Source organism: Petaurus breviceps, unplaced genomic scaffold, assembly GCF_028583685.1.
Source record: "Petaurus breviceps papuanus isolate PSGF00001 unplaced genomic scaffold, PetGlider_PUasm1.0 208, whole genome shotgun sequence".
In the NCBI taxonomy this organism is placed as follows: domain Eukaryota; kingdom Metazoa; phylum Chordata; class Mammalia; order Diprotodontia; family Petauridae; genus Petaurus; species Petaurus breviceps.
This window is the reverse complement of record NW_027185852.1, coordinates 23,296,423-23,324,295: the sequence shown is the minus strand read 5'-3', so window position 1 is coordinate 23,324,295 and position 27,873 is coordinate 23,296,423. Positions and strand designations below refer to the sequence as shown.

At 49.9% G+C, this 27,873-nt stretch overlaps 1 protein-coding gene across 1 annotated transcript in view; it reads left to right on the top strand.

Annotated features, from left to right (window-relative positions):
• The first annotated feature begins 6 nt into the window (after positions 1 to 6).
• LOC138165335 (podocan-like) overlaps positions 7 to 27,873 on the top strand; it is a 44,962-nt gene continuing 17,095 nt past the window's right edge. Inside the window, exons 1-5 of the mRNA XM_069093548.1 lie at positions 7 to 238; positions 13,227 to 13,489; positions 19,519 to 19,612; positions 23,108 to 23,172; positions 24,749 to 24,900. Of these exons, the coding sequence (XP_068949649.1) occupies positions 13,232 to 13,489; positions 19,519 to 19,612; positions 23,108 to 23,172; positions 24,749 to 24,900 (569 nt within the window). The 5' untranslated portion in view covers positions 7 to 238; positions 13,227 to 13,231. The remainder of the gene's footprint in view (positions 239 to 13,226; positions 13,490 to 19,518; positions 19,613 to 23,107; positions 23,173 to 24,748; positions 24,901 to 27,873) is intronic.

The following is a 27,873-nucleotide window of genomic DNA, read 5'->3' as shown; positions in this document are numbered from 1 at the left end:
GGGAGGAAAACCCAATCTCTCCACACTGGCTTTAAGGAACCTGCGCCTGTGTCCAGAGGAGGAAGCGGTCCAGCAGATGCATGCCTAGGCGGCTGGGGGGGAGGGGGGGGCGAGGAGAACCCGACAACAAAACTTGTGTTGACGAAGCGGGAGCCTTGAGTTGAATGGAACGAGCCAGTGTCCAAGGAGCCCAGCGCAGAGCCCCGGGAGAGTCGTAGCCAGCGGGCCGACGCCGCAGGTAGGTACGAGCCGGCGATCCTGAAGGGGGGATCGGGGATCGGGGATCGGGAGGGGGCGGCGGCGGGAGATTCCCCTCCGGCCCCGCCAGCGGCGGCTAGGAGAAGGGGGAGAAGCGGGAAGAAGGGGGAAAGCCGGGCTGCTTCCTCTCCCACGTTGAAGGCTCGGGCTGGGCTGGGCTGGGCAGGGGAGTGGGAGTGGGGTGCATTTCCACAGCAGTCCACGAGCAGCCAGCCCCACTCCGCCCCTGCCCTGCCCTGTCCCGTCCCGGATAGGGCTGGGGTCCCCTGCTCTGACTTGGGTTCCTCTCCCCCCCCCCCCCCCCCCCCCCCAGCCTCAGACAGGGCTTTGGAAAATCCCGGTCTCGGCTTCCCTGCGGCAAAGGGGCTGAGAGGCCGGCTCCTCCGCCTGGAGGGAGGCTGGTCCCCCTCTGTCCGCCGGCTCCCCGCGCCCCCCTCCCCCCTTGGCGCACATCTGGAAAGGATCGGCTTGGAGGGAGGATGGGGCGGAGAGCTGTTCGTGGGGCTTGGGCGAGGGACCTAGCGGGCCAGACAGACACCTTGGCGGGGGCCGGGGGCTCGGAGCCGCGGGAGTTGAGGCTCGCTTCGCTCCTTCTCCAGCCTTCTCCTCGAAGCCTGACCCTGGACCGGGCGCGCACTGACATTCTAGGGCGCAGCACTTCACCGAAGGGCTGCTCTAGCCTGCCGCCCCAAGCCGGCCGGGCTCTCGGCTGCCCCTGAGCAGACTGATGTTGGCGGAGAGGCATAGAGAGGAGGGGCAGGGGTTAATGAGGCTGATTGGATTGGACCGTAAACTCGGTCCGCAGTCTGGTCCGAGGGTGTCAGAGATGAAATCGGGGGGAAAGAGCTCCGGTCTTGGAGCTGAAAAGTCTGGCGGCTAGCCTTGGAACACTCGCTCTTTCTAGTGGTGTGTGTGTGTGGTGTGGTGTGTGTATGTGGTGTGTGTGATGTGTGTGTGCATGTGGTGTGTGTGGTGTGGTGTGTGTATGTGGTATAGTGTGTGTGATGTGTATGCGTGTGTGGTGTGTGTGTGTGGTGTGTATGCGTGTGTGGTGTGTGTGGTGTGTGGCGTGTATGGGGTGTGTGTATGTGGTATGTGTGTGATGTGGTGTGGTGTGGTGTGTGTATGTGGTGTGTGTGTGGTGTATGTGTGTGTTTGTGGTATGTGTGTGATGTGGTGTGGTGTGTGTATGTGGTGTGCGTATGTGATGTGTGTGTATGTGGTGCTGTGTATGTGGTGTGTGTATGTGATGTGGTGTGTGTATGTGGTGTGGTGTGTGTATGTGGTGTGTGTGTGCGTGTGCGCACGCGTGCTCGTGTGTGCTCGAGTGCAAATCAGAGGGTCACAAGATACTAGGTCTAGATCTGGAAGGAACTTCAGGGGAAACTTAGGTACAAGAGAGAACCAACTTGCCCGCAGTCCCTCAGCTACTAAGGGGAAGAGCTGGGATTTAGACCTGATTTTCCAAGGATCCATTGATCTTTCCGCTGCACTGCACTGCCTGTTTCCTCATCTGTAAAATGGGTCCTTGTAAGACCTGTAAGTCTTCATGTGCATCATTTTGTTCCCCCCACCCAGGTTCCCACCCCACTTGACTGTTGTCTTCCTCTCACTCCCTGCCTCAGTGAATCCTAGCATCTGAGAGCTGGAAGGAGATTAGAAATGCACTCTGCAACATCCCCAGAAGTGCATCCAGCCTCCCCTTGAATACCTGTGGGGATGGGGAGCTCACTCCTTTTGGAAAGCCTCCTAACGAACAAGCTCTTCCTTCTGCTCTGGCAAAAGCAGCTTCTCGGTGACTTCCTTCCCCGTCTGCTTGTCTCCTTGGAGAGTGGAGATGATGAGTTCTTTCCTGCTCCTCCCACCTGCCTCCTTTACTTTGCATCCCCTTGCATACATTTTGCATATGTTGATATGTGTACAGATTCCCTGATGGGATGGAAGCTCTTTTTTGTCTTTGTCGGCCTAGAGCCTAGTGCAGGCCTGATGCTTGCTTGTGTTATTGTTCAGTCGTGTCTGACTCTTTGTGGCTCTATTTGGGGTTTTCATGACAGAGATCCTGGAGTTGTCATTTCCTTCACCAGCTCATTTTACAGATGAGGAAACTGAGGCAAACAGGGTTCAGTGACTTGCCCAGGGTCACACAACTAGTAAGCATCTGAGTCGGATTTAAACTCAGGAAGATGAGTCAGCCTGACTAGGCCTGGTGGCACTTGCTTGGTAGGCACTTAAAAATGTTTGTGGGAGGTGACCCCTGGGAGGCAGACTGCATCTGCTCCTTTCTGAAGGGGAGGCTAATTTTCTGGCTGATGTCTGATCTCCATCAATAGCAAATGACTGGTGAAAACCTCCCTTTTGTCTACATGCCCAGAGTCACAGAATTGGGGAGAGATCAAGTCCAGCACTCCTGTAGAGTCTGTGGCTTTCAGCAATTGAATTGAATTTTACAAATGAGGAAACTGAGTCCAAGAGAGGAAGAATTGGTGGCAGCCACCCACAGCATTATAGCATGTGCCCTCCCAAATACTCACTTGCTATGTCTGTGTGTGTCCCATGTGAACGTTTGAAATGACAGGCCCGTCCTCCCAGAACCAGTTCAAGCTGAGGCTTGTCCCAAAGAATTCCAGTGACTTTAGCTTGGTTCAGGTGCCCTGAGGCCCTCACCAGGCCTTCTCCAAGTGTTAATCCTGCCCTTTACTCTCATGCCTAAAGCCCCAAGGACCTTCAGAGACCAAGAGCCCAGAAAGCTCTTAGGACTGTAGCTAGCATTTATACATAGCCACCTTCCAGTTTTCAAAGTGCTTTCACAAATATCTCCTTTGATCCTCACAGCCACCGGGATGTTAGCTAGGTGCTACTATAATTCCCGTCTTACTAAGGCAGGCAGAAGGTGTCTAGGGTCACAAGGTAGGTAAATGCCCGAGGCAGGATTTGCACTCGTGTCTTCCTGACTAGAGCCCTACCATTCTACCCACTGCACCACCTAAGAGAACCTGTACATTCTCACAGGGACCTTCTGCAGACAATGCTCTAGCCTTTGCTATGGGGTGAGGAAGGGCCGTGATCTCTCCCAAGCCAGCCCATTGCGTTTTTCTCCCCCTCACTTCATCATATTTTTTCCCCCAATTACACACCCATTATACTTTTGAGAAGCTGTAATTGTTCGGAAGTTTTTCCTGCCATCCAGCCTGAATTTGCCTGTCTGAAGCTTCTATTGCTTCTAGGCAGCAAGGGGTCTAAGCTGATGGAGCTCAGGGCTGTGTCTGAAAGATGGGAGTTCCAATCTGTTTTAGGCACTTCCTAGCTGGGTGACCCTGGGCAAGTCACTTAACTGCTGTTGGCCACAGTTTCCTCATCTCTAAAATGAGATTAATAATAATAACACCACCCATCTCCTAGGGCTGTTGTGAGGATCAAATGAGGCAATATTCATAAAAAATTTTGCAAACCTTGAAGTTCAAGAAAAATGCTAACTATTATTGTGAACATCTCTGTGCTCTGGACCAAGTCCCGTCTTCTTAGCCCTTTCAGACTCTTGAAGTCTGAAGTGTCAGTCTTGTAACAGGAGGGGAAGGATGGTAACAGGAGGGGAAGACCAGTGGATCAAACTCAAATCAAAATGGGACTGATGATGTACACAGAAGGATCCCTGAGGGCCTGTTGGCTTAGTGTTACCATGAAATGTTATTTCTGTTTTGTTGGGTTTTTGTTTATTTTGTTAAATGTTTCCCAAGTGTCAGAGTGTGGGCATCTTTGAGAGCCCAGATGTAGACTACAGGGTCTGTCACGAGAGCATCAGTGCCCATTGGCATGGAGAGATGGCCTGGAGATGGTGTGACCCATGGCCTCAGGGCATTGTCACTTGCTGACCTTGTGATCTGGGCAAGTTCCAGCCTTCCTGCGACTGGTCGATGGAGACATTGACCTTGGATGGTCCCTTAAGGTTCAAAGCCGGTGAATTTTATGGACCCCTTTTTAAATAGGAGATAAGCCTGACACCAGAGGGTTGTGACTTCTCCAAGATCTCTCAGCTAATTAGCAGAAAGGAAGGAGGCAACACAGGAAAGAGCCTGGAAAGGGCGCTGTGCTTGGGGCCAGGTGTTTGGTTTGGAGCCTGCTTGTGATCTTGGGGAGGGCCTTCAGCCTCTCAGTGTCTCAGCTTCTTATTTGTGCAGGCAGGGCGGGAGTTGGACAGGACCAGGTGAGCTCTGAGGCCCCTCCGGGCTCTGAAGCTGTGCTGCCTCTTCTGTTCCCAAGTTAAGTAGAAGGCTTTCCACAGTCACATAATCATCTGTGTGGCTAGAAGCAGGCTCCTCAAAATCCTGAGTGTTGGATCAGATCCCGGCAATTAACATCCACCAAGAGACGAATGAATGAATGGAGGTCTGCAGGACAGTGCTCAGAGGAGGAGCAGGATGGCTGAGGAAGAGGGTGACTGGGGTGGTGAGCTGACCCCCAGGCAGGTGATTAGCATTGCCTTCCAGAAGCAGCGGCCATATTGCAGTCCTGTGTCCAGAGCAGGAGGCAGGACAGGACAGATGACCTCACGTCCCTCTGTATGGTCCATTCTTGACCCTTGCCAGTGGTTTTCACTCCCTGACTCAGTCACCTCCAGTGGCTCCCTGTCACGGCTGGGGTCAAGTAGGAATTCCTCAGTTTAGCTTTTCAAGCCTTTCAGAACCTGGCCCTGACCTCTTCGCAGCCTCCCTGACATGACTCCTCCAGCTTGCTGCTGTCCAGCCCAACTGGCCTGCTCTGTTCCTGACACGTGAGGCTTCAGCTCCCAGGGGCCTTTGGGCCAAGTGTGCCCGAGCTGCCTTCTTCCCTCTGCCTCATAGAATCCCTGTTTTCTTCAAGAACTACCATCTACAAGGATGATCGGCTTCAGGAAGCCTTCCCTGATTCCCTCTGTTCCTGACTCCCTCTGAATTATGTGTAATTGTTTTCTAGTCTGTATTCACTTCTGTAAAGCTGGTGGTTTACCCTTCCTTTCTTAATCACAGAAGGCTCTGACAGCCAGATGGAATGAACCAAGGCTTTAAGTGAGGTGCAAGCAGTCAGTCTGAAAGGAATGAAGCTAAGTGACAGCACCCAAGAAATGTTGGTCATTGGTCCCCTCTGGTCTCTGGAGGACCAGGAAGTCTGTGGACCAGCCAGGACTCCAGGAGCCCTGGCTGAGGTCTGTGGTGAATGGGCTTTTGAGAGAGGAGTACCCTGGGGGAGGGGTGACGAGGTTTCTGAGCCTCTGAAGGGGAGTTCCCGTGCACCTCGGCAGCTGAGACACTGAGGTCCGACTCAGCGTCCTGGGGAAAATCCAACAGTGTTCGGACTCGTGAGATTCTGCCTTTGGAACCCTGCTGAGAGCTGCTGTCTCTGGTGATGACCTTCCTGAGCACTCAGGGAGAACCAGAGGCCTTGAACAGACACTTTCTGGCCACATCTGATTTCTAAATTGGAGTCTACTTTCCCCAAGGACCTTGTATGTGCAAGGGCACTGTGTGGGATGGTTATTGTGGCAACTTCCCTTGAGGAAATATCCACCCTTGCCCCTACTCCCCCCCCATCCCTGACATTCCCTTGTTCAAAGGCCCCTTCCAGCTCTGACATCCCTTGTTCTAAGGCCCCTTACAGCTCTGACATCTCCTGTTCTAAGACCCCTTCCAGCTCTGACATCCCCTGTTCTAAGGCCCTTCCAGCCCTGACATTCCTAGTTCTAAGCTCCCTCCCAGCCCTGATACTCTTTGTTCTAAGGCCCTTCCCAGCCCTGACATCCCCTGTTCTAAGCCCCCCTCCCAGCCCTGATATCCCCTGTTCTAAGCCCCCCTCCCAGCCCTGATACTCTTTGTTCTAAGGCCCCTCCCAGCTCTGCCATCCCCTGTTCTAAGCTCCCCACCCTAGCTCCAATGACACTTTCTATTCTGAGGTTCCTGCCCTTCTCACCCTCTCATATCCCATGACCCCAGAACCTGTGGTTCACATCCCATACAGGCCTATTATTCACAGACGCCACATGGTCCGCGTTATTCCCTATTCTTTACATCATCTGTTACTGTTTCTTTAGTTGGAGGTGGGCGGGCCACCCAGGAAGCTTAGTGTAAAAACTGGGGATCAGAGAGACTGAACCTGTGAAGACACTGGGCAATACTGGAATCAGATGGTCTGAGCAGGAAGAGAAGCCCCTGAGGAAATTCCCAGAGGCCCCGGAATGTCAGAGCTGGCCAGGAGCTTAGAGGTCAGTGAGTCCTAACTCCTCATCCTATAGATGGAGAAAATGAAACCCCCACAGGAGAGATGACCTCCTAGGAGCCTTCGTGGTCATTGGTGGGCAGAGCCCAAATTGCAGGCTGGATCCAGAAACCCATACTGGATCTAGAACCCCAGGCTGGAGCCAGAACCTCAGGCCTGTTCTTGTCTCAGGCCCTCTCAGCCCAGGTGAATCCTGTCCTTTGCAATAGGGGGCTCCCAGGGAGCAGGGGCTGCTGTTCATACTCTGGGTTAATAACAGTCTAGGCCTGGAATGAAGAACTCATGGAGCCCTCCTCCCCAATTAGATTGGAAGTTCGTTGAGGGTGGTACATGTTTATTGAACTGACTTGATCAGAGGAAGACCCCAAAGCTGAGTGGGGACATTGGCCTCAGGAAAGAGTTGAGGGACTCGGGGCTTTGGGGAGCCCTAGAAAAGCTTCTTCTTCTTTGCCTGTAAATGGTTGGCACTTTCTGAACCTCCATTTTCCCATTTGTAAAATGAAGTCAATAATACCTGAAGTTTAGTTTCTGCCTCTCAGGGTGGCTTTGCTTCCCCCCTCCCAGCCCCTGAGCACCACTGATGTAGGGAAGTGGGATGGGATTCACCCAGAAAAGACCAAGATGGACATATGGACATTCCTCACTCTCTCTTCTTTTGACCAGGATGGGAGAAATGTTGTAGAAGGAGTTTCCTTTTTCTTCCTTCCTTCCTTCCTTCCTTCCTTCCTTCCTTCCTTCCTTCCTTCCTTCCTTCCTTCCTTCCTTCCTTCCTTCCTTCCTTCCTTCCTTCCTTCCTTCCTCCCTTCCTTCCTTCCTTCCTTCCTTCCTTCCTTCCTTCCTTCCTTTCTTTTTGGAGGGGGGGGAAAGACAGGGCAGTTGGGGTTAAGTCACACAGCTAGTAAGTGTTAAGTGTCTGAGGTCATTTTTGAACTCAAGTCCTCCTGAGTCCAGGGCTGGTGCTCTATTCACTGTGCCATCTAGCTGCCCCAGGAGTTTTTTTTCTTAATGTTAGCAAAGTGTTTTACAAAATAGTTTGCTGTATAGTAGCAGCCCGGGGGCATGATACCTATTTACTCCTTGGTTTTATACACGGATGGCATTGAGGAGGCAGTGTGGTACAGTGGCCCTGGGGTCATAGGGCCTGGGTTCAAATCTCACTCTAGAGGCTTCTTATCTGGGTGACTTTGGGCAAATTCCTTTCCCTCCCTGGGCCTCAGTTTCCTTATATGTAAAATGACAGATTTGGACTAACCAGCCTTTGAGGTCCCTTTCAGTTCCACATCTGTGACCTGTGATGGGAATCGTTCTATTTTTGTGGATAGGATAGAGTGACGAGAGGCGAGCAGGCAGACAGACAGACAGCCAGCTGGGTGTATCCAGACAGACTGGAGGAAGGTCCATGTGAGCCAAGGAGGCCATTGTTGGGGCAGAGCTGCAGGCATATGGGCTTGGCCCTGAGCTGGTAAACATTTTTATCAACGCCTTAGATTGATGCAGACACACACGGCAGGCCCATCAGTTTTGCAGATGACGCAGAGCTAGGAGGGGGAGTCACCACGCTTGGTGACAGAATGCAGAAAGATTTTCACAGGCTATGACAAGGATGGAATTTAATGGAAAGAAATGTAAACTCTCTGACACTTGCGTTCAAAACTCGGCCTCACAGATACATGCTGGAGGAGGCCAGCCTGGAGGGCGGCCTGTGAACTCGGCCTGAGTCAACAGTGTGGTTTGGCAGCACAAAAGCCTGGGAGATCTCAGGCTGCTTGGGAAGAGCAAGGAGAGGAGCCACGGCCTCTCCATCCTCTACCCTGCACCGCCCAGCCCGATGGGAGTATCCTCCTCTGTGCCAGGGCCCCCATCTGAAGGAGGTTGTCAAGGATGCTCAGGACCGAGACCTCTCTGTCTTCAGCTCAGCCGCCCCATGAGCTCTTACACCTACGCTGCATTTTGTCTCAAGCCAATGGGTCTTTGCTCATGTCTCAAATGTGCGGCTTCCTTCCAGGAACAACTCAGGTGTCCCCTTCCTCGGGCTCATGGACCTTCCTGATCTGCCCTGACACTGCCCCACCCCATTGTCTAGTGTGCCCTCTTCCTCTGGATGCTGCTTTGTGTGTGGATGTGTTGGGTACCACAGGGACCAGTGAACATGTGTCTTTGTATGTCCAGCATCTTTCTCACAGGGACAAGGATGGGAAGACCAGTGATTTCATTGGTATGGAGCTACGGGTTCCCCAACTTTTTGGTCTCAGGATCCCTTTCCATTCTTAAAAACTGAATACCCCAAAGATCTTTTATTTATGTGTGTTAAGTCTGCTGCTATCCAGTATATTAGCAATTAAGATGTAAGCATCATTATGGAAATAGTTTTGACTTCCCAGACCTGAAAGGGACCCCCAGGGGGCCCTGGGCTACATTTTGAGAAGCCCTGGAGGTGGTGCCTTCTCTGCCTCGAGCACTGGGAAGTGAAAGGTCCCAGTTCCAGGATCCCAGAGTCAAGAATGTGTCAGAGGTGGAATCTGCAGGCAGGCCAGACGCCTAACGGTGGAGTAAAGTACCACAGGCAGACACCAGAGGATTTGCAGGGCTGTTCTGAAGAAGAATGATGGGGTTTATTCTGTTTGATCCCCAAGGGCAGAGCCAGAAGTAGGGGGAGGGGGAATGTCAGGAGAAACCTGCTACCAAGTGGGGCTGGGTATGGGTAAAACAGCTGTCCAGGCATGAGGAATGGGTTCATCCTTACTAGGGGTTTTTAAGGCCAGACCGGATGCCATCCTGTTGGGTGTGTGGTCAGAGGGCTGTGGAGACTCCTTGCAGTGCTGATGTCTTATGATTCTGGGATGTGGAGAGTCATCTGCACAGCCCCACCACTGGGCCTGCCTTTCTGCCCTTGGCGGGGGGAGCTCCATTAAGTTGCTCTCAGTTATTCCTGGCTCCTGCTGGGGCAATGAATGCTGTCTTCAAAGAGCTTATTGAGGTGAAATTCCAGATTGCCCTTGGCTGAGAGGTGGAACCAGGAGCAGTGCAGGGCGGGTATGTGGAGGCGGGTCCCCCCACTCATGCCAGGGAAGGGGCTGTATCACTTACAGCGCCTTCCCTGGGCCTTTTGGTGCAGAGCTGCTACCAGACTGTCTGCCAACCCAGCAGGGAGGTCATCTCCTTCAGGAGGAGTCATTTGGGCCTCGGGGGGCTCTGTGGGTGGATTATTGGAGCCAGGAGCCACACGGGTCTGGCCATAGCTTGTATGTGCACCATGGTTAATGTGTTGGCTTCTCCGTCAAATGTGAGCTCCTGGGGGAAGGACTGGTTTGTTGCCTTTCTTTGTTTTCCCAGTCTGCAGGACAATTCTTGGCACACAGTAAGCCTTTAATAAATGCTAGTTGACTTATACTCTCAGCCTCAGTTTCCTTATCTGTAAATTGGAATAGTAATAGCACCTCATTCAAAGACTCCCGAGGACCAAATGAAATAGAACTTGTGACGGTCCTGCCAACTTTAAAGTGATGATGTATAAATGTCAGCTGTTGTTATTACTAGGGCAGCTAGGGGGCACCAGGATGCTCAGAGTACCCTGCCTGGAGTCAAGACTCATCTTCCTGAGTTCGAATCTGGCCTCAGACACTTACTCACTGTAAGACCCTGGGCAAGTCACTTAACCCTCTTTGCTTCAGTTTTCTCATCTGTAAACTGAGCTGGAGAAGGAAGTGGCACCCTAGTATCTTTGCCAAGAAGACCCCAAATGGGGTCATGAATAGTTGGACATGACTGGGACAACTTCGAATTACTATCACAATGTGACGGCACCTAGTGAGTGTTTCATAAAGGTTTATTGACTATTATTATGGGAACCCAGGGCTGGAAGGGGCTGCCCTGGGAGGTGATGAGGCTACCATTACTGGAAATCTTAGCAGAGACTGAAGAACCCCCTTATCTTGGATGCTGTAGAGGGGAAATTCCTGTCTAGGAAGAAAGCTAGACCCCCAGCATGGTCTGAGTAAGAGTGGTGAGAGTGCTGGTCTTGGCATCAGATGCTCTTGACCTGAATTCTAGTTCTGGACTTGCTAGCTGGATGACTTTGGGTAAGCTACTTTCCCTCCTGGGGGTGGGGAAGTCCCTGTAAATCTCCCTGTAGAATGAGGGGCTCAAGCTAGATGTTAGCTAAAGTGTAACTATTATGATCCAGTTTCCATGAAAACTTGGATTAACAACCAGTCAACGTGCATTTATTAAATACCTACTATGTGCCACAAAATAAAAAAAAGTTCAGTAAACCCTACTCTCAATGACCTTGCATTCTAATGGAGAAGACAACACATACCTATAAGTATATATAGAATGAAAAGAAAAGGAACAAGTAACAGGTGCTTCGAATCTGAATCCCCTCTACCTTTGGGCCGAAGATTCCTCATCTGTAAAATGGGGACAGTAGTTAGACCACCTACCCAGGGGCTGCCTGTCTTCCACACGTTACGGGAAAAGTCCTTTGCAAGCCTTCTAGTGCGGTGGAAAGGGGGGTTTACATCATTCTGGAGGCTCCAGAAAACAATGTTCTCAGACTCTAGGGAATGAGAATCAAAATCTGAGAAGATGAGATTATTTTTTTTATTTCTAAAAATGGTCAGCTTCATAGCTAATGAAAACCACCGTACAGATTAAGTAGTAAGATCCTGACTCCGCCCTTAGCCTTTACCCAGACGGGACCAGACAACATCAGATAAGCAGAGATCAAAATGAAATGTGAGAGGGGTGGCTGGGTGGCACAGTGAATAGAGCATAGGCCCTGGAGTCAGGAGGACCTGAGTTCAAATCCAGCCTCAGACACTTAACACTTACTAGCCATGTGACCTTGGGCAAGTCACTTAACCTCAATTGCCCTGACTTCCCCCCTCCAAAAAAGAGCATAGACCTGGCAATAAAAATGTGGGGTGCTATGTGTGTATGTATGTAGGGGGCTGAGACTTTCCCAGAATCAGAGCATTGGAGGACTGCAAGGTGCCAGTGGTCATCTGGTTTGCCGTGTGCCACCGCGCCTCACCTATCTGAAGTGGTCCCTTCCTCAGGTCTCCAGTCTGTGCCCACACATCCGCCATCTTGGTATTCCCAAAGCCCATGTCTGACCGTTACCTGTCCTGCTCGGGGAGTTCCAGTAGCCTCCCATCTCCCTTGGGTGTAGACCTAACTTCTCTGCTTGACATTGGGAAGCCCATCGCACCTTGGCTTCAGTCACCTCTGTGACCTCATTGTACATTCTCTGCTCTTCAAGGAAAGTCGAAACCATTGCCTTCTTGCTTCCCTGGACATTCTGTCTTTAACAGCCTGTCCTCGGGGCCTGAAGCACTCTGCTGCCTTGCCTTCCTGTCTTCCTTCAAGACCCAGCTAAGATCCCCCTGCAGCTGGGGGCCTTTCCTAGGTGCCCCTCCCCTCAGTCCTTCCCCTCTGAAACGATCTCTTCTCTTCTCCACAGATATCTTATATATCTCTGCTCATTTAAGTATTGTCTCCCCCCCAGACGGACAGGGACTGTTTTGTCTTGTATCCCCAGTGGTTGCCTGGTACACAGTAGGTGTTTAACAGATGCTCAGCGACTGACTGGGCCCCAGGGTACTTGCCCCTAGTTTTCTGTATGCCAGGAGGGATTATTCTGCCTGCTGCTTGTAGCTCAGAGGGAGGAGTGAGGGCCAGCCACAGACCTGTGGTTGTCTGAGTTCTGGATTGTACGGAAAAGGAGATCATGGCCTCCATGGGAAACTTTGACCTCCCCAAATATTTTTGTTATAAGGAGAAAAAAAGAGCTGCATCCTCTTAGGGAGAACATGTGGCCCAACGGCCAACCCCAAAGCTTTCTGTGGATCCAGTGTGGCTCCTGCCCCGCCTCGGGGCTCCCAGCCAGTGCCTGCCAGTGCAGTCACACCCCTTCTCCCCAGGTGAGGCAAGGGCAAGGTGGAGGCTTCTCCTGGAAGCAAGGGGGGAGGGAGTTGGGAGATACTCTAGTTCCCCCAGCTCACCGCTCCAGGCTTCTGTTCTGGTCCCTTTGCACCTGGAAGCTGCCCATCCTGCCCTTACCTTTTCTCACTAGCCACTGGCTTCACCAACTTCATCTCCACACCTTCCATCCATCTGTATTAACTGTGTGTTCACACTGACACCTCTGGATGATACCTAGGGAGCCAGACATAAGCAGAAAGAGCCTCATACAGCCAGACCTACCCTTCGCCTCCTCACCAAGCCTCCCCCCACTCATGCAAAACTCCATTCAGCTCCACAGAGAACCTGATGGAGGCAGACTCAGACACCACTGCCAGGGGCATTTATGCCCCTTTTCAGACAGGAAACTGAGGCTGAGAGATGACCTTGGGGTCACAAGTGTCAGAGGTAGGATTTGAACTCAGATCCTTCTGACTGCATATCCAGTACTGTGGCTCCAGAGGAAAAGACTTGGGGGAAAGTTGTCAAGAGGCAGGTCTATGGTGGTTTCGCTTAGACCGAGTGTCACCTAAGAAGGGCAGGGGCTGTTTCAGGTGGTGATGGCCTCTCCCTCAGCGAAGGCAGGAGGAGCCCATCCTGAACATATTGATACGGGGGGGGGGGGGGGGGGTGTTGGACTGAGTGGCTTCTGGGCTCCCCCAGCTCTGAGGGGCCAGGGGCCAGTGGAGAGAATCTTCTCCAGTCCTCGTCCCTCTCCCTTAACCGTCCTCATCATTCTGCCTTTCCTTCCTTTTCAGAGGCAATGGTCCCAAGCAGGACGTTCCTGCTGGTGCTCTGGGCATGGGCCTGGGGGCCCCACAGCACTCATGGTCAGACGGATGAAGACAACGAATTTCTGGAGGATCCCATCCTTTTTCTGAGGCCAGAGCCGGGACAGGGGAGCCTTGACTGCCCCCGAGAATGTGTGTGCACACAAGAGGGTGTGGTCGACTGCGGAGGCATTGACCTCCGGGAGTTCCCTGGGGACCTCCCTGAGTACACCAATCACCTGTCCTTGCAGGTAAGAGCCAGACACCTCGGTCACATAACAGCCTCTCCATGTCTCCAGGAGAGATCTGGACCCATAGCAAGCTTTGTAAATGCTGACGCCCCTTACAGATATCATTTATTCTGTTCTTTTGGATTTAATCCAAATCTGAGAGTTTATCAGTGTAGGAAATTTCCAGTGTGGAAAGCCCCTCCACAGCTGCTAGTCATCAGTTTACCTATAATTTACACTCAGAGCTTGGCCTGGAAAGAAATGGGGTGGTTTGCCGAGGGACCCACAGCTAAGAGCTCTGAGATAGGGCTTGAAGCCATTTCTTACTGGCTCCAAGACTGATCCTCTGTCCATTCCATCACTGCCTTATCAGAGACCAAATGGGGAATGAAGGGAGAGTGTTGCATTTGGGGGCAGCAAATGTGGGTTCAAAACCCACCCTTACCATTTTCCACCTGTATAACCTGGATCAAGTCAAGAAACATTTATTAGGCACCTACTATGTGCCAAGCTAAATGCTGGCCATACAGAGACAGTCTCTGCCCTCAAGGAGCTCACACTCTAACCAGGAGACAACATGCAAAGAACTAGAGCTTCTTAACCTCCTTGGATCTCAGTCTCTCGTGTAAGATGAGGGGACTGGCCTGGATAATCCCCAAGGCAAAAGCTCTACCCTTTCTGGTGCCATGGGACCTCTGGCAGTCTGGGAAAGCTTCCTCAGAACCACGATTTTAAAGGCATAACATACCTAAAGTTACAAAGGAAGCCCATTGTTTTGAAGTAAAGATGCATTTTTTTATCTTCCAAGTTAACTGACCCTTTGAAATCTATCCCTAAGGTTAAAAACATCAGCCAATAGTCTAGATAAACACCTCCCATCCATAAAGAGCTTGCTTTACCATGAGCTCCAGGTGGCAAGCCCGGATGACTTGGGGGGTGTTGGTGCCCTCACCAATAATGAAGTTGGAGAGAGAATTGGGAGGATTTGAGAGGAAAGTTAATGAGTTCAATTTTGGACATGGTAAATTTGAGGTGCCTATGGGATATTCAGTTAGAGGTGATGTGAGACTGGTGCTTAGGAGAGAGGTTAGGGCTGGATAAATATAGATCTGGGAATTAATTCCCTATTTAGAGATGATCATTGAACCCATGGAAGCTGATGAAATCACCAGATGAGAGAATGTGGAGAGAGAAGAAAAAAAGCACTCAGGACAGAGACTTGGGGGACACTTGTGGTTAGTGGGCATGGTTTAGAAGAAGCAGCAGAGAAGGAGCAGCCAGACAGAGAGAAGGAAAACCAAGATTGAGCAGTGTCACGAAAACAGAGAGGAGAAGGTACGGAGGAGAGAGTGAGCAGCAATGTCAGGAGGCTGCGGAGAGGTCAAGAAAGATGAGCTCGGAGAGAAGGCCATTAGTCTTAAAGTGCCGCAGAGACGCTAGCTGGTTCCCCTTTGGGCTTCATTTTCCCCATTTGTAAAATGATGCAGGTGGACGAGGTGCTCTCCAAGGACTGGCTTTAAGTCCTGTAATTCCATGGACGTAAAATGTCAGGACGCAGAGGCTTGGAGCTTGAAAGGTTCCTAGGAATTTCCCAAATTACACATGAATCAGAATTCTGTTAGAAAATGCTGATCCTGAGGACAAATAAGTATAGTATGGTCCTACATAATGCATATGAGTGTATATGTCTATCTAGTGAGTGTGACTATAGATACCTAAGTATATGTATGTGCAAGTGTATGTATTTAAGGGTATATATATATATATATATTTGTGTGTCTATGTCTATGTATAGATGTATGTATACAAGTATATATGTATGTATGTATGTGTATGTATATATCTCTATGAATATCTCTCTCATAATATGTATCTGTTTATAAATATATCCCACCCTTTGGGGGCAGGGAGGAAGGGAAAAAAGGAATAAAGTAAAAAGTGCTCAGCAGAGAACAAAAGAAAACTTACAAGGAAGCGAAATAAAAGATGGGCAGCTCTCGGCACAACGTGCAGTATTTACTTTATAGGCTTTCTTGAAATGGAAATTTTAGTTGTATATTTTGAGTCCTCTTTTATGTTCTGTGCATGAGGCAATGCTTTTTTTCTTTTCTTCTTTTGTATTTGTCTCAGTATTTAAGTTTGATATGTTTCTTTTTTTCTTATTGTGTATTTAAATTTTAGTATTTAAATCTAAAATAAATTTTTAAAAATATGCCAATCCCAGTGCTATTTTCTCTTCTAAAATATTAAATATAATATTTCTATTCCAGTGCTTGGCACATAGTAGGTATTTAATAAATGCTAAATGATTCCTATTGAAAATACTTATTAAGTGTAACATTTTGGGGTGTTTAAATTATAATTTATAATTTTAAATTCTTATATAATTTCTTGTTAGTTCTAATTTCTATTCATCTATTTTGACATTTCCTTAAACTCTCTCCCTTATGTGGGAGAAGTAGGGTAGAGGATTCATGGTCCACAGGAGTTCAAAGGCATCTCTATCTCTGAAAGATTTCCCAACCTCCCCATCATGGACTTGACAAGTGGTCACATGACCTCTGCTTGACGGTCAGGGGAGGGGCCAGGGGGACACCAAATTCTTAGGAGGTTTTTCCTGATAAATCTAAGTTTCTCTAATTTTGCAATGTCTCCCTTTGCTCTCAGTTTGCCCTTTGGGGCTTAACAGAATAGATCTTACCCCTCTCTATACAGCAGCCCTTGAGAAAATTAGACCTGGGCATCACCTGCCCCAGGAATCTTCTCCAGGTTCATAAGGCCCAGGTCCTCAAGGACCTGATTCTCATATGTTAAGGACTTAAGACCCTTCCTCATTCTGGTCACCTTCCTCTGGACATTCTCCAGCTTATACTGGGTACCCAAAGCTCGGCACCCCAAACTCAATGCCATCCTCCAGATGCACTCTGGCCAGGGAGGAATGCAGAGGGACCATCCCTGCTTCTTCCTGGAAGCATGGCCCCCCTTAATGCTGCTGCCTCAGAGCTTATTAGAGCTTATCAGCTTTTCTGACTGCCCCATCACATGACTGACTCAGGACAAGCTTGTAGTTTAGTAAAGCCCATTATCTTTTTCAGACAAACTGCTGCCTAACTCTGCTTCCCCTATCTTGCACTTGTGAAGTTGGTCCTTTGAATCCAAGTGGAAAACTATATTTATCCCTGCTGAATTTCATCTGAAAAATTCAACCCAATGCTCTAGCCTGTTTTAGAATTTGATAAGCTTTTTATCTCTGTCATTGGTAAAAAACAAAACAAAACAAAAAAGACCTGAAGCAGCCCAGGGCCAAGCACACAGCCATACCAACATTATAGCATCACAGAGCCCTGGTCTGAATCCATCTAACCATAATATCACCTAGGCCACATACCTACATCTTTTACACAAGAAGAATGTGGGCTGCTTTGTCAAATGCTTTGCTCAAATCTAGGTAAACCAAAGCCACAACATTCCCCTCCTCTGCTAGTCCTGTCCAAAAAGGAAGTGAGGTTAGTCTGGCATGGCCTGTTCTTCATGAAGGTAGGCTTGCCCTTGGTCACCCCTGCTTCCTTTTCAAGATGGTCTCTTATCATCACTTTAATAATTGATTCCAGCATTTCTCAGGAATTTAAGTCAAGCCCGCTGGCCTACAGTTTGATTTGATAGACTAGAGGGGCAGATGTCCCAATTATGAGGAAGGGGAAAGCTGGCCTATCTGCCAGTTCTTTCAGGCCCCAGTGATGTGCATCTGGGCCAAATGACTTGAATTCATCGGGGCCACTCCTTGCTCCCTACCCTCTCCTAACTTACTGGGGCATCAGCTCCTGATTGATCATTCCAGTTCAGTCATTTCCTATGTAGAGGACCTTCTCTCTGAGAGAGGAAAAAATAACAGCTTAGGAGTTGAGCAGCACTACCGTCTCTCTGTGGTCAGTCGTCATATATCCCAAGTGTTGGAAGTCCCTTCTTTCTTTCAGAATCACTTCAAACCCGTGTTTTTAGTTGCATTTAGCTTTCCTTGACATCTTACACTCCTTCTGAGCTTTACCGTGCTTGGCTGCTTTTTTTTGTTTGTTTTTTGCTTTTTGGAGGGCAATTGGGGTTAAGTGACTTGCCCAAGGTCACACAACTAGTTTTTGTGTTAAGTGTCTGAGGCTGGATTTGAACTCAGGTCCTCCTGACTCCAGGGCTGGTGCTCTATTCACTGCACCACCTAGCCGCCCCTAAAAATATTCATTTCAGTTTAATTTATTTTTATTTTTTTTTTGCGCCCGACTGTTCTGACAGTAATAAAGATGCTTGTGGATTCACCTCCACCCACGCATCCCAATCAGTTGCCAAGCCTTCTGTTTTTAAAAATAAAAATTTTATTTTCAGGCTCCCCCTCTCCTTTCCCCTCTCAACCCCCCTCCCCCAATCCATTGAGAAGACAAGACAAACATAACCCCCGTTACAAACATGTACAATGAGGTTCCGATTAGTGCAGACTTTGAGTCCCATGAAGTGGTTGCGTGCATGCAAATTCACACTATTCAAAGTTATAATCAGGTAAATTTGGTCATTGTTCTAGTCCAGTGGAAATATGCCAGGCGCATTCAAATAATGCGACCACGTTAGGTGATTCATTATTCACACTCATCAGGACCGAGCTGTTTAGTTAAGCAGAACAAATCCCCATATTGGCCATGCTGTTCGGGGGGCCCCCCTCCCCCCAAGTGTCTTTACTTGGAAACCATCGGGAGGGAGGTTAGCATGTTCCTCGTTAGGCATCTAGAACTGTGGCTGGTCATTGTGTATATACTGGAGCAGAGTGCAAGCTCCCTGAGGGCAGGGTAGGGGCTGTTTCATGGTCTTGGTATCCTCAGCTCCTAATACAGGCCGGGACACAGTAAGTGCTTCCTAAATGCTCGGTGCCTTATCGGTCCTCAGTTATCTGCCCTTGGTTCCCTCTTCTGTACGTGTCTTTTCAAACAGAATCAGTTGCTAAGTTCCCTGGGCATCCACGTCGGTCTCCTTAGACAACCCCTGATTTTCCTTTCTCTTCTGAATCGTCATCCTTTGTGCCTTTGGATCTCGTTCTTGGATAACTGTGGTCCATGGCACCCTGCCTTTCCTTCCTCCAGACTCCACCCCCAGAGTGGGACAGCTCTTGGGGGCGTGTCAGATTATGCCTAGTTTTCTCATTCTCCATCATGAGTGCTAGGAGGGGCGTCTCCAATCTGCCCCCCCCACTAGGGTTCCCATCATTGCCACAAAGCAACCAGTGCCCACCTGTTAGCCAGAATCAGAACCACAAGGAAATTTCTTCTGCCGCCTTCGAAGGACAAAATGATCATTAATGTAGATCTTGAAGTTCTGAGCTGCTGTGCTTTTTTAGGGGTGAAGAGGGGGAGACAGAGAGACAAAAAGAAGAAAGAGAGGAGGGGGGAGACAGAAAAAGAAACAAAGGGAAGAAAGGAAAAGAAGAGAGAGGGATAGGGAGAGGGAGAGAGAGGGGGGAGGGGCAGTGAAGGAGAGGAGGAGAGAGAAGAGGAGGGAAGGAAGGGGAGGGGAGGAAGGGAAGGGGGAGAGGAGAGGTGAGGAGAGGAGAGGAGAGGAGGGGAAAGGAGAGGATAGGAGAAGAGAGGAGGGGAAAGGAGAGGATAGGAGAGGAGAGGAGAGGAGAGGAGAGGAGAGGAGGGGAGGGGAGAGTCTGGATAACTGGGTCCCTGCCATCACTGCATGTTGCCTCTCTCCGAGCCAGGCTGCTGATCTGTTTCCTGAGCTCCTCCTGTTTTTTGGTCTCTGTGTCCAGGGCACTCTCTGGGATGCCCTGATAATAATATCATCTGGTTCTCTCCTGGCTTCTTGCCCCTGGGCACCTCAGTTCTACTGATGGTTTCTGTCAGTGTATTTCAAGCCCTGAAGTTCTGTCACTGCGTTGGTGTGGGGAAACTCTGGCCTCGTCTAGCTCTCCCATTTTACGGAGGAGAGAAACTGAGGCCCATAGAGGGAAAAGTCTTGGAGATCTTCATCCTGTTATAGTCTAACACTGCCCATCTCCCCTCCCACAGAATAACCAATTGGAGAAAATCTACCCTGATGAGCTTTCACGACTCCACAGGCTAGAGACCCTCAACCTTCAGAATAACCGACTGACGTCCAGAGGTGAGGAGGTCCTGGGAAGGGAGAGGATGAGGGAGACCTAGAGGAAGTGTGGGATGGGGGGCATTGAAGGTATCAGGGTGTGAGCCTTGGTTGAGGGGGAGGCCCCTGCCTGTGGCTAGCCCTGGGTGTTTGGGAGTGTCTACACCAGCCCAGAGCAAGGCAGGGCTGGTCCTCCAGGGCTGAGAGGATGGTGGGGAGGTAGGCACTTAGCAGGTGTGACTATGGAATCTTTGGAGATTCCTAATGTGTGTCTTCTCCCTTCAGCCCTGAGAAGGGTAGGGCCAGAGAAGGAGAAAGGAATAGGTGGAGTCCCAGAGTGTCAGAATGAGAGGCACCTGGGAGTTCCCAGTTTTCATCTAAGCTGGGCTGGAATCTCTCTTGTGACAGGGAGCTTACTACCTCCCAGGGCAGGCCATCCCGCTCTTAGCTCTCACTCTGCCCCTTCTTCTCTCCCCCCACCCCATACCTCCTTTCCCTCGGCTGAATATGTCAGGCCACTATGACAGATTCTTGGGTCTTTTCGCCCATCATCAGGGCTGCCCTTCTCTGGACATTTCCTAATTTATCAACAGCTTTCCTCAAATGGGATGCCCACAACTGAGCCCAGGACTCCAGATGAAGTTTGATCAGAGCACAGGATGGTGGAACCATCGCCTTCCTATTTTGGACATTGGGCCTTTCTCAATGTAGCCCTAAACTGAATGAGTTTTCTCTGCCACATCCTCTCTAGATTCATAGTGAGCTGGTAGCTCACTCAGCACCCCAGATCTTCTTCAAGTCACAGTCTGGCCAGGTCCCTAGTAGCTGTGAAGTAGATTTTTTTCTGAGCCCTGGTGGAACCTTCTATCTTTATTACTATTGAATGTGTTTCTGCCCCCTTCAGGTGATACCTTGGACTCCGCCTAAGACCAGGATACTCTGGAAGGCAGTGATCCATCCCCCTCCCTCCCATCTCTCCAATCATTCTTTCTCCATAAAGCATTTCTGCATTATTTCACTCAGACCTCATAACTACCCTCCAAGGAGAGGGGAAGGAAAAGGAACAAAACAAACTCCAAGGGATCCAGGGCAGGTCTCCTTGTACCTATTTGACAGATAAGAAAATTGAGACCCAGGTTGGGGAAGTGACTTGCTTAAGGTCACACAGTGAATTAGTACTCACCCATCACTTTCCTTGCTCTCCCCAGAGGCTATTTAAAGAGCTGAGAAGGCCACCAAAGGGGGGATTCCTTTAAGTTCGGGGTTCACAGAGACTGGCTGGGGCAGTTTAGAGGGTCCAGGATCAGGGGAGTAGTGGCTCTGATATTGACCACCCTGCCCCATGATGTTGGACAAATCACTTCTCTCTAGGTCAGACAATCCTTAATGCCTAAACCCCAGCTGGGTTCTTGTCTTTTTAGCCTGAAGCAGGAATGTCACTCCCAGGAATGCTGCCTGGAGAGCAGGGGAGCAGAGGGGCTGCCCCAGAGAATGACCACAGCATCCCTGGGAGGAAGACAGGACAGGGAGCTTCTTCACTGAACAGAGAAGCAAACTGAGGCCCGAGAGCCCTGATGCCTGGCCTGCTCTGGGACACTCAGCAAGTCAGTGGCCAAGCTGAGATTCCGAGTCGTGTCTCTGAAGTCCCAGCACAGTGCTCTTTGTAGGAACCTGTGGCTGCCCCCCCAGTATTTGATAAGAGACTTAAATTAATCACCACAGAGACCCTGAGTCTGTGCATTACTCTGGCAGGGTAGTTGAGTAGAATGAATGCTGGAATTGGGTTCAACAGATCTGAGTTTGAATCCTCCTCGCTTCATTATCGTGAGTGACTCTGAGCAGATTCTTTCACCCCACGAGCCTCTCTTCTCATCTGTAAAATGGGTAGACTAATATTTGCAGTACCTTACCTCAGAGGGACATTGTAGACAAAGGATTCCGGAAATGCTTCAAGAACTTTAGGAATGTGAGTTGTTATATACAAGATGTCAGAAAGAAACTCAACAGGGCTTGGGGAGAAAAGGAGGGTGATGGGGTCGGGGGCTGTGTGCTAGACTGGAGGGCTCTCTGGGAGCCTTCTGTGCTCTGGGGCTAAGGAAGATGGGGAATCAGGACATTTAGGGGGAGCCAGTCAGATGGAGGGAGCAGAGCTGGGGTACTGTTGATCAGACTGGCCTCATATGTTGTGGATAGTGGAGACAGCCAAGGAAGAAAGGCTAGGTGGGCTTCTCTCAGGGGGGCTGGGGACTTTGGGTCCTGGACTTGTCCTGTGTGTAGGGCTTTCCCTCAGTAACCTTGGGGGGACTTGGGGGAGCTGGAGCTGATCCAAGGTTATAGCCAGTGACTTAGCAGAGGAACCAGGCTAGCTAGCTAGAGCATTTATTAAGTTCTTATGGTGTGCACAGCACTGGGCTAAATGCTAGTGATAGAAATCTAAGAAGTGAGGCAGTCTCTGCCCTCAAGGAGCTTACATTCTTAATACTTTGAATTAACAAGAATTTATCTCTCTCCTATCCCTTTCTTTTCACTAGGAAAAAAAAGATAAATAAAACCTTTGAAACAAGTATTTCTAGTTGAGCAAAACAGATCCCCCATTGCCCACATCCAGGGATGGAGTAGGAGTAAAGTCAGCAGCATTGTCTGCATCTTATATCACCCCCTGGTCATTGCTGTTGGTCATTGTGCCCATCAGGGCTCATGAGCCTCTCAAAGTCGTTAATTTATTACAATGCGGTTGTTACAGCATAATTTGTCCTCCAGGTTCTGCTCATCTCACTCTGTATCAGTTCATACAATCTTCTCAGGTTTCTCTGAAATCATCATTCTCCAGTTGATGGGCATCCCTTCAGTGTCCAGGTCTTTGCCTCTCCAAAAAGGAGCTTCTATAGATATGTTTGTACATATGGGTCCTTTTCCTCCTTCTTTGGGGAGATGGGCCTAGTACTGGGTTGGTGGACAAGGGGAGTTCCAAGTTGCTTTCCAGAATGGCTGGAACTGTTCACAGGGAGCTCAGATTCTAATGGGGAAACAAATACATAAGGGGACTGGAGAAGGTGGGTGGGTGGGGATGGTGGCCAGAGAGCAGGAATCATGGTGTGGAGATGGCCTGATAGTGAGCTGGAAGCTTGGACGAGGGCAAGGTAATGGAGAAAATTTACTTCTCAGAGGCTAGAGTGGTTCCCGGGGCTGGAATCCAAGTTTCAGGTGGGGATGATAGGTAGAGTGGAGGTGGCATGGTTCAGAGGTGATTTGACAGTGATTTGAACCCAGATCTTGTGACCTTCAGACCAGAAGTCTCACCAGGCTGCCTCTGACTCTGATCCTTCTAACTCTAAGAGCTGGTGAGACCAGAAATAGCAGGAGATAACAACATTGGAAAGCTTGAGTGGGACCAGATAGTGGAGGACCCTGAATGCTAGGCTAAGACCCTAGGGGGCGTTGTGCTTAGCTCTCTGGTCCTGAGCATTCGCCTCTGTCCAAGGTACTGACCACCTTTATTCATTCATTCATTTGGAGGGCTCCCAGAGGAAGCTTTCAAGCAGTTGACAAACCTGAATTACCTGTACCTGGCTAACAATAAGGTAGGCTGGGGGTGTGATCTGGGTGGGGGAAGTCAGGGGAAAAGCTGCCTGGTTCGTGCAGATTCTCAGAGTGCCCGATTTCCTTCCAGGCCACCAGGCTTGGAGAGGGGGCCCACCTACTGTGTGGTGGAGAGCTCCTCCCTGAGCAGAGAGAGGAAAGAGCCCTTGACTTGGCTGTCAACAAGTCCCAGTTAGAGTCTAGCACTTCATCAGCTGTAAGGGGTTATAGGGGCTGCCCGGAGCTCAGCCTTCCAGCTGTCTGGAAAAAATAGTTTTAACTTCAAGGTTAAGATTGGAAGAGCTTGCCTCTGAGCTCCCTTCAAATCCGAGAGTCTGTTTTGGAGGGAATCCTGTGAAGGACCCTCACCAGCGGCATGATGGGGGAGCCTTCCCTCTGTCATTTTTTAGTAGAGGGGTTAGAAAAAGGAAGCAATGGCCCAACTACCTGGGGAGTTCTACCCCAAAGAGTGACATCTTGAGTGGCTCTTCATGGAGAGTGGCCTCAGTTTCTTCCTCTGTAAAATTCGAAGGACAACTCTGAAAGACTGTTCTGTGCTCCTTCCATATTTGAGGGGAACCATCTCTGCAGATTTCTAGCCCCGCCCTGTACCTGAGGGCCTTTGGCCTTTTGGGATTCCAGGGACACAGGTGTAACCTCCCTTCCTCTTGATGAACCATAGTTTTTCTTTCTCTTCTGGTCATACTTGTCCCTGAGGCCACTGAATCACACACTCATATGTGTGTATGTGTTTATGTATATACATATATATGTATGTATATACACACACATCCCATTAGACTATGAACTCCTTGAGGGCAGGGATTATCTTTTGACTTTCATTGTATCCCCAGCCCTGGCACAGAATAGGCACTAAGTAGACGCTTATTGATTAATTGATTGGGAATTCTGGAAGCAAAAGAACCTTAAAGGAAACCATGTAAAGTCACATGGTTCAGGTGAATACTGGAGGGCCGTGGGGCCAATGAAGGCTGGAGTCTCCAGGGAGGTTTCAAGAAGGAGACAGGGGTTGGGGGCAGTGGGGGCAATGAACCTGGATGTGTGGGGATAGTTTGGGGGAGGATCTCTATCCCCTAGAGTCCGTTACAGAACTCAGGGGCAGGGTCAAAGGTCATGAAGTTATTCCATTGAGAAATGAAGGCCAAGTCATTCTATTCCTCAGAGAGAGAGCCAAGAACTTTCAAAGGGGCAGGCTTGGGAATCAGTTTCTCCCTGTCTGGTCCTGGGAGGCATTTCAGAGCCAGCTGGCATCTGTGTCCTTCCCTGATGCCGAGTGGGATGTAGTCCAGCCAGTGTCCTGCTGCCAGCATGGTTGGGGGAGGCTTGGTGCTGCTGCTGGCCTGTCTGCTTTGGATCCATCTGTCTTCTCATCTGTCTTGTCTGTCCTTTCATCTACATGTCCACTTAATCTGCCTGTTTGTTTGCCTTTCTATTTGTCTGCACATCAACTTGTGTGTGTGTCCCTTGGACACCACCGTCTACCCATCCATCGTCACTTATCTCTGTCTCTGTCTGATCTTCTCCCCACACCCCACTCCAATCCGGCTCCCTTTCCAGCTAACTCTGGCTCCGAGATTCCTGCCGAGTGCCCTGGTCAGTGCTGACTTTGCCGCCAACTTCCTCACCAAGATCTACGGGCTCACCTTCGGCCAGAAGCCAAACTTGAGGTCAGAGGTCAGAGTGGAGCAGGGTCGTGGCAGTGATGGTGGGTGCAGTGGGTTGATTGGATCAGTGAACACCTTGTGTACAGCATGATGGCACCAGGGGAGGGGTTCTGGGCTGGATCCACCTCCATTTTATGGGAGTGTGCAGCATGGCATGGCATCTGGCACATAGTGATGCTTTGTAATGTTTGTTGACTGACTGACTGACAACCATTTCTTAGCCTGGTGAGTCAGGCGAGGGAGAGAAGGAAGGAGGTGAAGTATGATAGTTATTTTTTCCATTGGGGAAAATATGAAACAGGAGAGAATCAATATGAAAAGTTAAGAGAGTTAACTCTCTCCCCTGCCCCACTGTGTGACCCTGGACCAACCACTCCCACTTTTCATGCCTCAGGCCCCAGAGGCCATCCAATCCAGCCCCCTCATTTTATAGAGGAAGAAACTGAGGCAGGAGGGTCCAGCAACTTGCCCAAGGTCCCCAATGAGTCAGTGACAGAACTGAAATGCTGATTTCCTGATGGATGTTCTTTCACTTCCAAGATGGCGGGTTGGGGGGGATGTTGGCTGTCTGTTGGAGGAGAGCCAAGCCTCCAAGAGGCTAGTCCTGAGCAGGGGTTTTATTGGGGATTAGGGCCCTGCTGTCCTCTTCCTTTCTCCCTCTGGGAAAGCACAAACAGAACATGCCATCCTTAATATGAGTATGCTGAATGCTTGTTGCCTTATCACTGCTCCCCCCAGCCAGACCCCTGGCTTGTCCCTGCTTAGTATCAGAGGGGCGAAGAGCCCAGAGGACTTGGGTTCTAATTCCTATATTATTGGCCTGGGCCTTGGACACATCTCTTTCCTTCCTTTGCTCTGGGCCTCCTGGGATGATCTTGAATAATTCTCATACCTTCCCTCATGACATCCATGGGAAGTAGGGGCTGCTGCAAGGGGGCCAGGGGTGCAATCAGCTCTGAGGAGGAAGTGACTTGTCCAAAGTCACACAGCTAGTCAATTTCAGAGTCAGAATTTAAACCCAGGCCTCTTTCTCCTGTTCCAGCCTCGGTTCCATGGTGCCAGGTCACCGTGCTTCCTCTCTCAGTGGCTGCCACTTTTCTCCCTCTTCTGGCACTTCCCATGGGGAGGGACAGATTGAGGACAGGAGGGCCTGACCCAGTGGAATTTCCTGTACTTCCTCCATATCCTACCTCATGAAACTGATCCTGGGGCACCTGGTGGGGCCCAGAGGCAGAAGGGGATCAGCCTGTCTGCAGATGGGACTGTCTGTGTGCAGAGCAAAGCTTCTGGGATTCCGGGCTTAGCAACCAAGAATGTGAATTTAACTGCCTGCCCACCCCCGGCCCTCCTTGTATTGACGGGTAACCCAAGAACACAGACATGAAGCAGAGGCCCAAATCCCCAGTTCCCCTTCATTGAGTTAAAAAACCAGGGAGACCGGCTTCTTAACTTGCTCACTTTTGCACCCAATAAAAATGCTGGTTTTTAAAAAGAATTCCCTAAATCATTTTGCCTGTTTGTGGAAGAGGGCCCCTCTCTGTGTTTATCTCTTACACACTCACTCTCACCCGCATTTACTCCCCCTCCCCCTCGGTCATTTGCACAGACCTACTAGCCACCAGCACTGACCTTCATGCTCACACCCTGATGCTGGTTCACTCACTCATTCACATGCACACATAGTCACCGTGCCCAAACCTAAAGTGACAAGTCAGCAGCAGTCCCCCTTCACATACTGGCTCTCCAGCAGCATCTGCACCCAGCTCTCAGTGTGGCAGAGCAGGGAGAGCCCTGGACTGGGAGGCAGACAGCCACTCCCCTCTGGGCCTCAGTTTCCTCATCTGTAAAACAAGGGAGCTGGCCCCTTCCAGCTGTGACACTCAGTGACCTCGGGGCTTTCCCATTCAGCCTGACCTCTGGGTAACAGAGGATCATAGAGCATTGTGGCTTGGCACCTCGGGCCAAGGCCATGGGTGGTGTGTCTGTTGCCCAAGGACAATATTTGTAAAGTATTTGGCATACAGTAGGCATTTCATAAATGCTTGTCCCTTCCCCCAAGAGTCATCTAAGCCTAGCTAAGTATGGAGAAGCTTATCTCATGAAGCTGAGAGGGTGGCATTGGTGCTGGGGGAGGAAGAGAAGGAGAGAGGGGAGGAGCACCCCATCCAGCCCAACCTGAAGGAACCCCAGCTCTTTCCCTCTCTCTGTCTTTTTTTTTTTGCTTTTTGGAGGGGGGAGGGCAGGGCAATTGGGGTTAAGTGACTTGCCCAAGGTCACACAGTTAGTAAGTGTTAAGTGTTTGAAGCCGGATTTGAACTCAGGTCCTCCTGACGCCAGGGCCTGTGCTCTATTCACTGTGCCACCTAGCTGCCCCAGACCCCAGCTCTCTTAGAGTAGCAAAGCCTAGATGTCCACACACATGTGCATGCACATACCCATGTACATATTTTATATGTGTATATGGATTTGTGTGGGTGTGTGCATGTGTGTCAATGGACTTGGAAATGCTTCAGGCTTCTGGGCTTTCAGTAGGGTGGGGATTCCCTCCTACCCAAAGAAAGTAGAATGGTGGCATCTCAGAGATGACAGGGACCTGCGGGCATCTCATCCTGTCTTAACTGAGCCAGAATTCCCAACATCCATCCCTGACAAGTGGGTGTTGCCCTAATAGGAAGGGGGAAGCTTCTGCTCTCCTCCCCTGAAGGCTGTCCCCTTTAATGGCAGCTCTGACCAGCTGAAAAAACAAAAACCATGTCAACCCAACATCATGTGTCATTGGACCACACTTAAACATACACATACACTCACACACTCATACACACACTCACACCTACACACAATACACTCACACACACTCACAATACACTCACATATACTCACACTCACACATACACTCACACACACTCACAATACACTCATATACTCACACACACTCACATACACACTCACACACATACACTCACATACTCACACATACACTCACACACACTCACACATATACTCACATACACACATATC